The 15,585-nt window shown below is 47.6% G+C and overlaps 1 protein-coding gene across 1 annotated transcript in view; it reads left to right on the top strand.

Annotated features, from left to right (window-relative positions):
* Positions 1-15,585, top strand: part of DSCAM (DS cell adhesion molecule) — a 590,499-nt gene that overhangs the window by 442,549 nt on the left and 132,365 nt on the right. Inside the window, exons 12-14 of the mRNA XM_039857643.1 lie at positions 12,915-13,111; positions 14,316-14,412; positions 14,995-15,123. Coding sequence (XP_039713577.1) covers positions 12,915-13,111; positions 14,316-14,412; positions 14,995-15,123 — 423 coding nt within the window. The remainder of the gene's footprint in view (positions 1-12,914; positions 13,112-14,315; positions 14,413-14,994; positions 15,124-15,585) is intronic.

The following is a 15,585-nucleotide window of genomic DNA, read 5'->3' as shown; positions in this document are numbered from 1 at the left end:
TATATATATATATATATATATATATATATATATATATATATATATATATATATATATATATATATATATATGAAAACAATTTGAGCAATAAAATAAAGTATTATTAAATTATAAAAGGAAAAGAAAAGAAAAGAAAAAGCAGCTGGCTTAGACTCCCACAGTCTGGGTTTAGCTGCGTTGCTTGTTCTTTGAGAGAGGGTAGTTATAGCACCTCCCTCCCAGGGTTGCTGTAAAGATTCAAAACTAATAAGTTCTCAACATTGGGCTTAATACATGTGAGCTGTAATTATTATCATCGTTCTTATACCGGGTGTCTTTAAAAGGACTTTTGTGTCCTTGATAGTGGCATAGTCAAGTGATAAAGACATGTAGAAAAAACAAACAAACAATAACCACATTAAATAAACCAAATACTATCACCAAATCCAGATAACCAAATTACTGAAATGCATGTGCATATCTGAAATTTAAAAATATGGTGGGGATCGCAGGGTCAAAGGCAGGAAAAAGTCCTGGGCACTGCCCCATCTTGGACGAGACTCTTCAGGGGAAGAGTTCCCTAGGATGTGCTAAAGACGGAGGTAGCTTGAGCACAGCTGCTAGCAGACACTGTCCTGGATTCCAGGGAGCCCCAGGCGATATGCCGTTGCAGCCAGTATCAGCAGATGAGAGCCTGGTCATTACCACGAGCATTAATAGGATGTGGTTTATCTTCTTTCCCTTCGCTTCTCTGTGATAAACAGCTGCATGTAAAGCACCTGCTCAAAAGTTAGAACATGGCTTTGGACCTAACTATTCTGTGTATCCATCCCCAAGCCACTAGAAACGGCCGGTTCTGTTTCCATGGAAACTGCTTGCCTTCCTCAAGCTGTATCAGAGGACTTTAGAAGGGGAGAATCCACGTCAAGCTTCTGCACGGGTTGCTGGCCAGCCGCTTACACTCCCAGTGACACGATGGCAGGCTTACCTGGAGGCAGTGATTAGAGAGAGAGAACTCTAGCGCCCAAAATGGAAGCCGTAGTCCTTGTATACTCAACTCTCAGAGTGCTTGCCTTCCACTCCCGCGTATTCTATAGGTCGTGGGGACCGACAGCTCCGGTAGAACGTGGGAGGGGCTGTAGAGTGGTTTGCATACCCAGATTTGAGGACGGCCAGGACCACACTGGGGGGTGACCAACACCACCGAGCCGTTTGTTTTCATTAGTATTCCAGGCCGTAGCCATTTTTCAGGATGACATAGTCCATATGCCTACATTTTTAAATTTACTTTTTTACTATCCTGCAGGAAATCAAATTCTACTTAACTATTTCCTTTTTTTTTTCCCTACATAATCATTAGAAGATTTTCTTATTAGGCAAAATGTAGCATCTGTGTACATGACCGGAAAAGAAAAAAAAAAAAAAGAAAAAAAAAAAAAAAAGACTCAAATGTCAGGGACTCAGCATGTGAATTGGAGAAAAATACTGTTTTTGATATCTTCGGGTTACGATTCGTACTTGTCGGGCGAAATGAATCAACTTTCTTCCAATGACGTAACCCGAAACGAGTTCAGAGCAAACATAATAGGAGACCGAGATGTCCGTCTGCATGCTGGCACAGCGAGCCGTGTCCCGAGGCCCCGGGAGAGCGGCCAGGAAGTGGAGAAGCTGTCGGCCTCGTTGAAGGTTAACATCAAGTACAGCCCTCTGCAGCTCGGAAACACATATTTGATTAATGGTTATAATCAAAGTAACTTCATTATGTAAGCATAATAACCCAGCCGAGGAGATATTTTAGTATGTGCTAAGAACTTATTAATTCCTGGCTGGAGAAATCATTTTCTTTATGGGGATTAGAGCTGCCCAGTAGGTAGCCTGACTCACTAAAACTTTTATGAACAATAAGTATTTGGACAGGAGGAATTTTTGATCCTGCAGCAGTGATAATGATGCTCTGCGTTTCTGCGGGGGCCTAGCTTCCGGCACACTCAGTGGGTTCCGCTAACATAAGCTCATTAAACCCTCATCACAGCCTCGGGAGGCTGCAGGTCTCATTGTTCTTACAGATGAGGAAATGGAGAGGAAGCTGGGAGGCAGAGACCCCAAACGGAGAGAAAGCCACTCGGCCTCTGAAGACCTTGAGAAGACACAGGCTCGAGACTGCAAACCATTTCACTAGCAAAACGCTGCAGGTATTTTCAAGATGGATGCTTTGTGCACCGAAGATCACAGAAGCATTACTCACAGTAGCCAAAAGGTGAAGACAACCCAAGAGCCCACCGATGGCCAAACGGATACACGAATGTGGCACGTACACACAACAGAACATATTCAGGCTTCGAAAGGAATGAAATTCCGACACACACTGCATCATGGGAGAACCGTGGACACGTCATGCTCGGTGAAATAAGCCAGCCCCAATACTGCCCGGTTCCTCTTATATGGGAACCTAGAGCTGTCAAATTCATAGAGATAAAGTAGAATGGGGGTTGCCGGGGTGGGGGAGCAGGAAATGGGGAGTGGGTGTTTAGCAGGTGCAGAGTTTAAATTGAGGAAGATGAAGAAGTTCTGGAGACGGATGAGGGTGCTGGTCGCCCACAGTGTGGACGTGCCGAACGCCACTGAACTGTGCACGTGAACGTGGTTAAGATGGTCAGCGTTTGGTCAGATAGGCCGAGAACGCGTGTTTGCTGGGACTGGGAAATGTGACTGTGGGTCCCTGACGGCCCCCAGGCAATGGAAGGAGCGGAACAGAAGGTAGAAGGAAGGATAACGTGGGTGGGCTGCACTGCATCAGGAGCGGCTGGGACTAACGGCTCTCCTGTTAGGGTCTGACTTTGTCTGCGTGGCCTTCCTTCAGCATGGCAGCAGAGAAAGAGGGAGCCACTGGCCACCCCATCACATTTTGGGGATTGTGCCTAGTTCCACTCAGGTCTTGCCCAGGAGACTAGACCCTCCCTGCTCCTTTGCCCCCTCCCGGTAACCAGGCTGCTCCTTTCTGCCGGTAACAGCAGTGACTGCCTAGGAGGCTAAGTACTTACCAGCCTCCAGGACCAGCGTCCTGGGTATGTGACCGGTGCAGTGGCCTGGAACCCGAGCCCCCGAGGCTCCTACACTTGAGGCGTAATGGTCTTTGGCCGCCATCTTGAAGTCCTTAATAATTTTATCTTTCAATCTGTGTTTTGTAAGTGAAGTCCATTGAAATGACAGGGCATGAACTGAGGACTTGGAGCCTTAGCCCCTGTGTCTCTCCACCTCTCGCCAGCACCTGCCGCCCCAGAATGGATTCTCAGCAGCCCGCTCTCTCACTTCCCGGGCCCCTTCCCTGCATCTGCCCAGCAATCACTGAGGCGCTGCATCACATGGGGGCCTGTTTGCAAGATCAGGGTCAGGCTCCACATAGGCACGGTGGCAGCCCTCCCTGCCCAGAGGCGGCCGCACCACAGAGCTCTCAGACAGTGACTCAGGGACCCTTGGGGGGGTCTCTCACCCAAGACTCTGGCACGATGGCCGTGCTGGAGGGAGGAAGACTCGAGCACTGTCCTAGGTCACGTCCGGGCTGCCTGAGAGGACCTGCACATGCCCAGCCCCAAGCCTGAGGGAGCGGGACGTTCAATAGAAAATATAGATCATCATGACACGCGGAAATAGAGACCTCAGAGAAAGGGAAAAGCTTTATATTTCAGAACTGTAATGGCCCCTTTTCCTGCTGTTTGAAACAAAAGGCTCCACGTGTTCGTTTTGCTCTGGATCCTACAAGCCACATAGCCAGTCCTGCCAGCATCATCTCTCAAATATGCAGCGGGCTGGCAGGAGACATGTCGGGATCCTTATTTTGCAGCTGAGGAAATGGAGCTGTTGGGAGCATCATAAGGATTCCCCGCCGAGTGCCCCTCAGATGGAGGGGCGTCCAAGATGCTCAGGCTGCCGCATGCCCTGTGCTCAGGGTTCTGTGTCCTGCGGACCGCAGAGGTTCTGTGTCCAGTGTTTCGGGTGCTCCTCTGTGGGTGGCAAAGAGGCTTTGAGTTTAGGTTCGGAACACTTGGGATGCCATTCTGGGTCTCCCATTCACCAGGCACGTGGCTTTAGGCTGATTACCTACCTCCCCTGACCCTGTTAATGAGTAAGTGATTAAGAACTTTCTTCTCTACTGAGGACATGTATGCTGCTGCAGGATCACACATGCCAGAGTGTCTGAAACTTGAAAGACTACAGAAGCACAGATGTATTATTTACGACGTGTGGACCTGCTCGACTTCCCTGGAGGAAAAGGAAAGATTCGCCATTGTAGGGTTAAAGAAGATAGATTTTCTGCATGACTTTTATGGCTATGTTACTGTTTTAAAAATCTTATAAGGTGAAATAGAGCTTCCGATGGGGTAGGGGCATAGAAGGAATAAGTTCTGGTTTAGCCAGCCTTAACCCATTCCGTTCCATTTATTTATAAGTCAAGGCTAACGGGGACAAGATGTCGAGATGAGAGGAATCCTGAAATTCTCCTATATTCTAATCTTCAGGCCAGGTCTTGGGGATGCTCAGATTCACGTTTCCACCGAAGTCGATTTTAAAACAGAATAATGAAAATTAGATATTCGGTATATTTTGATTGACTGATGACATAACGGTAAAAATAAATCTTGGCTCCCATCAGTGCATGAAATGTTCATCGTGGAATCTAGGCCGTGGGTATATGGCTGTTCAACTTTCTGTACGTCTGACTTATTTTCATAGTCAAATGTTGGGGAAATGTAGAAGAAAGGCAGATTAAAATGGTGGTCATGTGTCAGAACATCACCCTCCCTAGCCCCCCCAGCTAGAAACCCGGGTGCGCCCGCCTCGTTTGTCCAGCTCGAGTGTGGGGACAGCCTTGTTGCTGTGTTCGTGGCCCCGCACGCTCCTCTGTCCCCTCTGTTCTGACCACATGGAGGGACTGAGAGACTTCCCAGAGGGTGGGACTTCCCTGCTCAGACACGGGACATCCTGGGCATCCAGAAGGCTGGCCACCATTCATCGAGGTCGCAATCGATGATGATGGTTTTAAAATAGGAGTGATGAACAGCAGATCCTGGTGGACTCGTATCTGGGCCTGTGATGCTCATCCTTGGGTTTCTCTTTTCTCTCTGTAAAATGAAGAGATCGAATCAAATGATTGTGGCAGGCAGGTTGTCTACCCAGGATGCTAAGCGTTTCCTTTTGTTTCATCTTCAGCAGAACTGGGAGGAGGAATAAATAAAACTGTGTTAGGACCAGTTTTATGTTATCGGTCGAGCCCTTAAAATGGAAGAGTAAAGCTCGGAACTAATCATTAATATCAGTGATGGATTAATGTAAATTTTCATCCTCTCTATATATTTGTGTGAAAAATCAATATATGCATCGATTTATTGCTGATAGGTAGCCAAAGATACAGTGATGTGCTATTCATATTTGCAGGGTTTACCGTTACGATTAAGGTTAGTTATTGCTGGTAGGGAACCTCGCTGACTTCTCAGTGCCTCTGGCATGGTGGGAACACCCTTTAAAATTCTTAACGTAGTGACATAGCCTCCGATGTAGGGTTCTGTAGGGGATGGAGGGAGGGGAAAAAAAGCCCCGATTTCTAGCATTTGCCAGTTTCAGGGATGTCAATCCTCCCACCGTTTCTGATTTCAAGCTAAATAGGTAATGTTAAGGGACGGCAGAGTTGGTGCACATTGGGCATAATCAGCTCTATCTGGCTGGTGACAGCAACCCTGCTGCACCGCTGCAGGAAATTTGGTCATACGAGGCTCCCTTACACCGTAAGAATGCAGACTTGCTGAACATGGAGGCGCCATTACATGCTACCCTGCTCTGTGGAAGAAAATTATAAACTGATAAATAACTGACATAAGCTGATATATAGCAACACCCAGTTGAGGGACAGTGTGCAGGAGAAGCACTCGGCACAGTCTTTGAACAAAGCCCGCTTGATCTGGGTTTCCTTTGCCCCTGCCAGCAGGGTTTGCCCACACCTTCTCCTTGGTACCAGTCCCCGTTTGAGCACCCCTCCCATTGGTGATCCTTCAAAAATCCATGTTGTCATTTCTTGGTGTCCATGACTGTGACAAGTGAAAAGATTGTGCCTTCTGACACTAGCATCGCAAAGAGCCATGATAATGATCCATTTCTGAAAAATCCTTTGACCGTTCCTGTAAAGGGCTGAAAAGACTTGGGTGGGACGAGAGAACATGGGCTTGCCAGAATATTCTTGACCAAATACAGAATTTATTACCCAGAACTAATACACACATTTCGGTAGGGCACTCTTTCAAAGGAGAACTATGAGTCAAAAGAGAAGCATTTTTTTTTCAGATGGATAACTTGTAAACCAGAGATCCATGCTTTAGTCAAGGCATTTCCCCCACACGGAATGCAATAAAGCTCTTCATTATTCAAAACAAGGACAGGGCAGAAAACAAACAAGTCCTCGAAGCCATGCGGCATTTTCTTGGAGAGTGCCAATGTGTTCCTCCAGCCGGCTGTTTTAAAGTGACAGGAAATTATATTCCAAGTGAACAGCAGCCTTCACAACGCATGTGTCCCCATGGTAAACAACTTGCGGTAGGTCCGGAACCCATACCTCAGAATTGGCTCATTCTCGTTAGAACATGAAGAAGTGAGGGTGACCAAATACCTGGACTTGAGAACGGACCCCACTTCCCACATCTTCCCGGAAATCTGTATTTTTTTCAGGCCCTGCCATTTTGCAAATTTCTTTCTCTTTTTCACAAACAGTGGCACAGTGGAAAATCCTCTTCATAGCCTTACAGTGACCATGACACAGTGAGGCGTTAGCACCGATTCATTCCCGGAACACACTTTTGCCACTAGAGTGTCCCTCTCCGTGCTCAGCGTGGGGAGGGGAGGGCCACTGCAGGAATCAGGCTCCTCACTGGAGCGACCAGGGGCCACGTTTCAAAGCTAAACTGTGTGTGGCTTTTCCAGTTTCTGATTCATGTTTCCCAGCTTGGAAAGGAAGAAAGAGAAGTAAATTTGAGCCTACAACAGGTTTATTTACAGTTTCGTCATTCAAGTCATTTGTAGTGGCTTTGGGATCTTTAATTATCGTGACTTTAGTCCTCAGCCCTTATGAGAAAAACACCTCGGTTAGTGTATTTGAGCCCAAATCGAGGATGTCTTCGGTAAGGGACCCTCGTGAAGGGGATGGGCCCGGAGGCCCGAGCAGACCACACCTCCTGCATCAGAACCCACGTGCCTTCCTCATGGGAAGACCCACCTCCCAGGGCATGGAGAAACCTGTGCCTTCAATCACATGGAGAAGCCATTGAGGGAAGCTCACATCACACTCACTCTGTGCTGCGGGCTGGCTGTTACCCTCTCGGCAATTACGATCTCCATCTGACAAAGGACAAAACCGAGGTACAGAGTGATGAGGTGACTGTCCACAGGCGCACAGTGAGCCAGCAGCACACCTAAGGATTCGAATGCAGGCAACTACCGTGTTCTATAGGCCGCTGACAACCCAGCGCATCCCTATGGGTATGCAAGGGGGTGTTGCTTTGGAAATATAGAACATAGGCTATATTTCCCCCAAAGAATCTAGACCTATGGTTAAAGTAAATTCAAAATAATTCTCAGTCTCCTATTACAGAAAAATCCAAAATAAGAATGGATAAATATAATAGCTTATGTCTCTCTCATGTAAACATTTCTCTGGAGTAAAGCAGGCCAGCTTTGGGAGGGGAGCCACAGGGTGTCATAGAGGACTCAGGCACTCATTTTCAAGGTCACCTCATGGTCCAAGATGACTGCTGGTGCTCCAGCTATCAGGTCCTGATTTCAGGCTGACATGGGAGGACACGGAGGAGGCGAAAAGGGCTTCCACCCAGCTGAACGTGCCTCCCAGAAGTCCTAGATATATCACTGCCTCGAGCTCAGTTGTATGGCGACATCTAGCTGTAAGAAAGGCTTATAAATACCTTCTTTTATTCAGGAATATTTTTGTATGATGTCTCCTGTTAAAAACTTGGGAAAGAAAGGAAAAATTCGGGAAGGCAACCAGAATTCTCCACTCAAGGTCAATAGTCCATAGCTATTATTAGAGTTGAAGAGGGACCAATAAATAATACCCCTGAATTCAGAATCAAGCAAAGGATAGACACAGAAGCAGGGTAGTTTGTTATTAGCTTTCTGGAGAGTGTGGATTTTCCAATCCTACAATGTAGTATTAGGAAGACATGCCCACCCAGTTGCTAACAAGCCTGAAGACACACAGACTTCCTCTCACTTGGCCACGCCCCCTTTACTGCAGGAAGTTTGCAGGTCAGACACATGTCCTCTGTCAACAGATGACCGGAAGGAACTGGGCCACACTAGTTAGTTCCTTCTCAACTCTCAGATCTGGTAAGTCACTACCCCTTTATTCAAGAGACAGGTCAGAAGTGTCGCTGTAACAGAATGTCCCTCCATGTGTAAGCAAAGGAGTGGAGGGCTCTCTCCCCAGCAACCACTGACCTGCTTTGGCTGCTGGGACCTCACTTCCTTTCCGATGTTCCCGTTGCTTTATTTCTAGTCTGCACACGCCCCGCGGTGTGCTAGTATAGTGCCCCCTCCTTATCCATGCTTTCCCTTTCTGTGGTTTCGATTACCAGCTGTCAAACACTGTCCTTTAAAAATATTAAATGAAAAATTCCGGAAATAAACAATTCATAAGTTTCGAATCGTTTGCCATTCTGAGTGGCGTGATGAAATCTCATCCCACTCTGTCCGGCCCGGGATGTGACTCACGCTGTATACTCTACCCAGGCAGTCATCACTTAGTCTCTGTCTCAAGTATAAGATCGGTTATCAAAGAAAGAGGCCACATTCGCATAACTTTTATTACAGTATACTGTTATAATTGTCCTATTTTTATTATTTATTATTGTTAATCTCTTACTGTGCCTAATTTATAAATTGAACTTTATCACAGGTATGTTTCTATAGAAAAAAAAAATTCTATATAACATCTTGTAGTAGTCATGATTTCAGGCATTCGCTGGGGGTCTTAGAACGCAACCCCAGCAGGTAAGGGGGAACTCCTGTAAATGTTTAACTGCCAGACCTCAATAAATGTTATAAACAATAAATATATACACTAGGTGTCACAATTCATTCTCACGAAATATTTTTATTGCTTTTCAATGAGCTCTGTGTCCGTCGCCACCCTGTGGCACCCTACAGTTCCAACGGATGAACCGGTGCTCCATCATGAAGTTAGGTTGGCACTTTTGTTTATGGTAACAAGCTGGAGGTGAAATGCAGACTTACATGGAAATTTCACTCGTTTGTCAATATCGTGAGCGACTCCTTGGCTGAATGTTTCCCATTAGAATAGTTTCTCGGTATTTGGGGCTATGTACAATATAATGGCTTCAGACCTTGGTTTTCATTATTAACGTTCTCTCCATCCCTTTCTTCGATCAGTCAATAAAACAATAAACCAAACCCCGATGCATAGCATCTACGGACGGAAGTCACCGAAGCTGACTTATTCGCTTCTAAGTCCCACATCGTCTTCCTGAGACCCCAGACCAGCCCATCCAATACCCCGGTTCTCTGCAGCCCTGGGCATTCCCGGTGGATCTCTACCTTCCATCAGGTTTAAAATGCAGAAGCCACCAGCCAGCTTTGTGGCTCTCCTCACTTGTACACTTTGGCTCATTCCCACATTCCCAGACGGCCTCACGTGGCAGCATCATCAGTTAGAGCCAGTCATTGCCACAGCCCCGCCCCGGAGCAAAGCAGCTGAGGGGTCCTTGCTTTAAACTCAAAGTAGATCCCAAATAAGCATCATCCATGTGAAAACAGATGCTGTAGCACCTCGGCATCTTCCTCAGCAACAAGGTGTCAGTTCCGGGCTAGGCAGAACAGAGACTTCCGTCCCGGATACTTTAATTAATTTTCCCATTTTCCTCCACACTATGGCCGTCAGTTTTATCCAATGAATCTTACTATAGGAAACCAATTCCTGTCTTTAAAAGATTAAGTCATTATACAAACAAAACAAAGCATCTTGAGAGATCCTCAAATAATTTCCTTAAAACATGTACTTTTTTATATGTTTTACTTTTAGTTATACTTTTTTATAACTAAAATCTCACTGTATTTTAAATTTATAAGTAACTTGATAACATATGCGAGTATATAGTTGGCAATTATCATAGAAAGAGATTTTTTTTTTTACCAGGAACAATTACCCTGGCTTACGTTATTGAGAAGCTGCATCCTAAGAAACACCCTCCGTGCCGAAAACCTTCTACCGAAAACAGTCCTACTGCTGTGGTGTCAGTGTTCAACAGATGTCCCTGATTCCTTCTCCAAATCCCTCACAGGGAAATGACACTGCCACCTTCCCTTCTGGTATATTTTTCAAGAGAAGACAGTCAAGGATGCTTGCAGAGATGTCAGGTCCATCCCGCATGATCACGTGCGTGAAACGTGCAGAACCAACTTCTCCTACCCTCTTGGTTACTTAAAAATTTGAATCTCGTAGTAGATACCAGTCGGAAAACAGGGCTCCCAAACTATTTAGGGGTACAGAGATTATTTAGGCGTGCCTGGTAAATATCACTTTTTTGGTGACTGTAGTTACTGAAGGCAAAAATGTCCATAACTCTTTAGTATTTTTACTTTTGTATTTTAAGCAGCATTGGAGATCAAGGATAATTATGCATGTAGTTCGTTCTTAGGCATGTGCATGGAAATATTACTTAGTTTTCCTCTCAGAAATCAGTTTTCAACCTTAAATTTTTTTTTTATTAGTCATTTTAGAAAGAAATCTTCTTTAGTGTTTTCAATAGTTCTGTCTTACTAAACGCACTGCACCAAGCCAGTTTTGTATTTACTCGATGGCTGTGGTTCATTGTGTGAAAACCCACAGCGACAGTCTCCTGGGGTGCCCCGCACCCCCGGGGGTGGCTGAGATGTGAGTGAGTGTGGGTGTGAGGGCCTGACCGCAGGGCGAGGGGAGGGGCCCCGCGTTCGCTGGGCCGAGGGGTGCCCGTCACCTCGCCTTCGGAGGTTCGTGCCACCTCGGCGCGTTCCTCTCTGCTCTCATCGGCTCTTTCGTTTTTCCGCGTTCGCTGGCAGCCCCACTGCTCACAGCCCGCCACGCTCTCCACGGGAGTTCCCCTCTGCTCTGGGCAGAAAAGTCATTTAACCCGCTTGTCTGTCCCGCTTAGAGACACGAACAGGCTCTGAGGGCACCGGGGCTTTCTCCTTCTGCTGAAATGTTTGTATTTTGTACAGATATTTTAGGGTTATTTTGGGGATCCTTAGAAATAATTTCTATTGCTTTATTTTTCTCATAAATATATTCCCTATGGTTGAGGTTTACGGAGGCGAAGCCACTGTAAAGAAAATCATGTGTTTAAAGGAAAAGTGATAGGAGAGCCGACGGATTGGCCTGGCCTCTCCCCAGAACCACCTTCGGGCCCCATGAGAGCATGTGTTGCAGTGCACGGGGCGGGCTGGGCTCACGAGCAAGGCTCTGTGCGGCAGAGCGGGTGCGACCCGCGACCCAGAGCCCATGGCCCAGGCACCTGGTGCTCCCTCCCAGCGCCCGGGTCCGGGCGTGAGTGCTCCCTTTCCGCTCTGCATCCACACACAGGGCATCCCAGCCCCACACCCACTCTCAGGGGTTCGCGGCATCCGGACTCTGGTGGATCGTTGGCTCGTGTTTTACACTTTTGGTTTGTGAGCTCATGTTCAGCAGAGGTTCGTGTTGGGAGCATCCTAGGGCGTCTGGATGGAGGGTACATCCTTCCAGAGTGTTCGTGTTTGCTTGTGCTGGGTCCCAGGCCTATTACCAAACCACAGTCTCCACCATATTAATCCTTTCATGTAAGCTTGACTCCAAACCTGCGTAGAGTCAGATCAGCTACAAATTCTCACGGGAGACAGTTTTTTTCTCTTCATTCATAACACAAGACAAGGCAGTTGGCTTCTCCCTTTGCTGTTATGGATTTGTTTGTTTTTTTTGGGGGGGGAGGAGGCATATTCTTGCTCTGAAGATAGAGCCCTTTGAGGAGCCTGGATTGGAGGTCTCACTTTCAACCCCCTGGCTCTCAGGTGGTCAGAGCACCTCTGGCCTTTCAACATCCACTTCCATTTCTGGCTCCTGCGTTTTCTCTCACCTTCTTGTAAGCTTAGTATGCATTTAAAAAGGAGTTTATTATATGTCGTCCAGCATTTCTAGGGGGGGTCATGGAATGGGAGTGAGGCCTTATGTCACCCAGCATATTGCCAGGAATGAACAACTACAGATGAATTCTGAGATGGGGGAGAGGGAACTGGACACAGTTCACAGATAAAGTTTTCTGTCTTCTCAGTGAATTGTGGGCGAGATTCCCCGCCATAGTTATGGAAGACGAGACGGTCTGAGGTCTCCAAGTGACTAGTAAAGTCTGTAGCAAGTTTGAGAAGTGGGGATGCCCAGAAGTAACGGCCGGGATTGGTTCGCAGGACGCAGGGCTCCACCTAAGTCGATCTATATGGTTTTATGTCCTTAGTTGAACTCAGTGACAGTTAGAAACACAAATGATGACAGAAAGCAGAGCATACGTCTTAATGGAAGCCCCCTTCCCAGTCTAATCAGCAAGTAGAATCATTTTTCAGTGTGTCCTTGGGGACATGAGTCGCGCCTGTGACCCACACTTGCCCTCAGCGGGATTGGGAGAGAGCACTACCCGGCGAATAGGAAGCCAGGCAGCACCTGCTGCTAAGGGCTCATCGAGCCAGATTTCACTTTTCTGCCACCTTCCCTCTCTTTCCATCATGATTCTTGCTCTGCATTTTCTTGACTCGGTTTTATTTCAAAGAAACCTCTTTAAGATGATTGAGTCCAGTACGACGGTGGGCAAGTCCAAGAACCCTGCTTGGCCGAATAAATTGTGTCCCTCTTGGGTTTGCAGTTCCTGCGATGGTCACGTCCTATCCAAACACTACCCTGGCCACTCAGGGGCAAAAGAAGGAGATGAGCTGCACAGCCCACGGCGAGAAGCCCATCATCGTCCGCTGGGAGAAGGAGGACCGCATCATCAACCCCGAAATGGCCCGTTACCTCGTGTCCACCAAGGAGGCGGGCGAGGAGGTGATTTCCACTTTGCAGGTAAAAGCATGAAGAACACAGCAGACTGGACTCTGGCTGCAATGCCGGGATGAGCCTGGTCGTTCACGTAGCGGGGGGCTGTGGGTGATCAGCAAACAGCAAATAATCCTTCGGAGCTTTTGTATGAAACACCGTTTCTCTCCCGCTTCATACAGCTAGATTATTGAGTAGCCTGCAAATAGGGTGCTTTATCCTAAGTATTAGTGAGAGTTAAATTATTACGAACACGGCAGGGAACCCAACTGTAATAAAAAAAAAAATGTGAGAAATAGTCTCTAAATGACAGTTAATCTTGGAGGAGTGACACTCTATGCTGTGTGCATGTTTTAACTTGCTAATAAAAGGAAAATTGGACAGGCTTTGGGACAAAAAAAATAAATGCTATAAGGAAAATATGTTGCTTCTTTGGAAAATTCCAGTGTAAAAAAATTCTGTCCATCCTATAGAATGACGAAAGCTAGGAAAAAAGTATTATGGTCTTTTTTCTTTCTCAGCACAATTGGTGGTGAAGTGAGAGATGCTTTCAGGGAGGGGGCGAGAGGATGCTGGAGCATGCGCACAGGGCAAAGAGGCCTGGGTTTGGAACGCTGATATCGACGAGCTCGCAGGGTCCAGTCATGGGGTCCAGGAGCCGAGCCCTGCAGCTCGGGCACCGGGCTTCATGCAGTGTTTATAGATCTGTTTCTTTAGGCAGAGCTGCTTCGGATGCTTTAAAGACACGCTATGAGGGGAAATCTATATGTGGAATATATATCCACCTGGCCGTGACATCCTGCATAAATTATGCATCCAATTTAAGGAGCTGGCGGCTGGTGTCGCTGATGTACATAGAACCCATCCATCTGCACTGCTAAAGCTGTGCTGAGATGATCTGCTGGCAGAGGGGTGTGCGTGTGCGTGTGTCAGTGTGCATGTCTGTGTGTGCATGTGCTGTGTGTACATGTATGTGCACACGCATGTGTGTGCATGTGCCTGTGTGTGAATGTGTGTATGAGCATGTGCCTGTGTGTGTGCATCTGTGTGCCGCGTGTGTGTGCTGCGGTGAATGCGTCGTATTGATAGCGTGTGTGGTGTGTGTGCACGTGCGTGTGCGCTGGGGGTAGGAGTCAGGTGGAGTGGAGAGATGTTTACAGCCAAAGCCCTTTTACTTATTCTCCCATCCGTGCTACTGGATAAGATGAGTTTCTTTCTGCCTTACACATAGATTTTGCCAACGGTAAGAGAGGATTCTGGCTTCTTCTCCTGTCATGCTATCAATTCTTATGGGGAGGACCGTGGAATAATTCAGCTCACAGTGCAAGGTAGGAAGTTGCTCGCAGAGGGGAAAAAAACACATGGCCGTTTTAGATCAGTAAGTGTATGCCCAGGCTCGGGCGCCCGTGTAGACTCGGCTTGCCGTGTAACGCTTCCCAATCCTCGGGAAAGTTTGATTATGCAGATGCGGTACTTAGCAGGGTGAAAACATAGGTGACAAACTCCTGAAGGGAACAAGGTCGGATGCCTCGGCAGGTCCTGCCGAGGGCACAGCGTATGGTAGCAGGCCTTCCTCGCTCAAGTTCAGGCATCCTTCCTGGACAATCGAATAAAAAGAGAAGTTTAACATTTAAGTTTCACTCCAAATAGTTTTTGAGTCATAGAAGCCAAACCAGAGGAGTGACATTTAAATCCTCCAGGTTTGGCCCGACTCTGCAAATTCTGCGAAAATTGGCAGTCTAGAGAAAGCGGAATTTCTCCTCCCGAAGATATGATTAGGGAAAAGAAAATGCTCCCCAGTAAAAAGCATCTGCCAGTGTGGGATGCTGACAAGCCTCTGTGACGCACGCTTAGCGTTTCCACTGGCGACTCCCGTCCGGACTAACCCCCGTGTCCCGTTGATCGCACAGAGCCCCCGGACCCCCCCGAAATTGAGATCAAAGACGTGAAGGCTCGCACCATCACCCTCAGGTGGACCATGGGCTTCGACGGCAACAGCCCCATCACGGGCTACGACATCGAGTGCAAAAACAAATCAGGTAAGTCCTTCACCTCCTCCAGCTCAGGTCCCGCTCCGGAAAGCCCTCTCGTTTTCCTCCATTTTTATTTATTTCACTGTAAGAATAAACCGGGACTCACAGAGGCCGGGGGAGGGGAGGCCGCTTTTCCCAGTCCGTGTCTTCTCCGGCACGAAGCCCGCCCGCGTGGCCCTCCGCGGAGCGGCATTCGCGTGGACGTGCACTTGCTTAGCTCGGCTCTGCCAACGGCCGGACCTCGGTGTTGCGCGTGGGCAGCTGCTGACAGGACCTGGCCGCCACCGTCGTCATTTTCCCTGTGTCCCCCGCTGCCCCTCCCTCTGCATTTTCCCAGCTGGGTGACCGTTCAGCCGCACTCGGGGTCTGCAGCGTGAGTCGTGTGGTGGTGGTTTGTGCAGAGAAAGGAAGCTGCTCCTTGTCCAGATGGGGTCGGTCACCCCTGCGTCCCAGAGCCCTCGTGTATTC

Source organism: Pteropus medius, unplaced genomic scaffold (genome assembly GCF_902729225.1).
Source record: "Pteropus medius unplaced genomic scaffold, Ma_sr-lr_union100, whole genome shotgun sequence".
Lineage (NCBI taxonomy): Eukaryota > Metazoa > Chordata > Mammalia > Chiroptera > Pteropodidae > Pteropus > Pteropus medius.
Note: the sequence above shows the minus strand (reverse complement) of the source record. Positions and strands in the feature narration are given on the sequence as shown.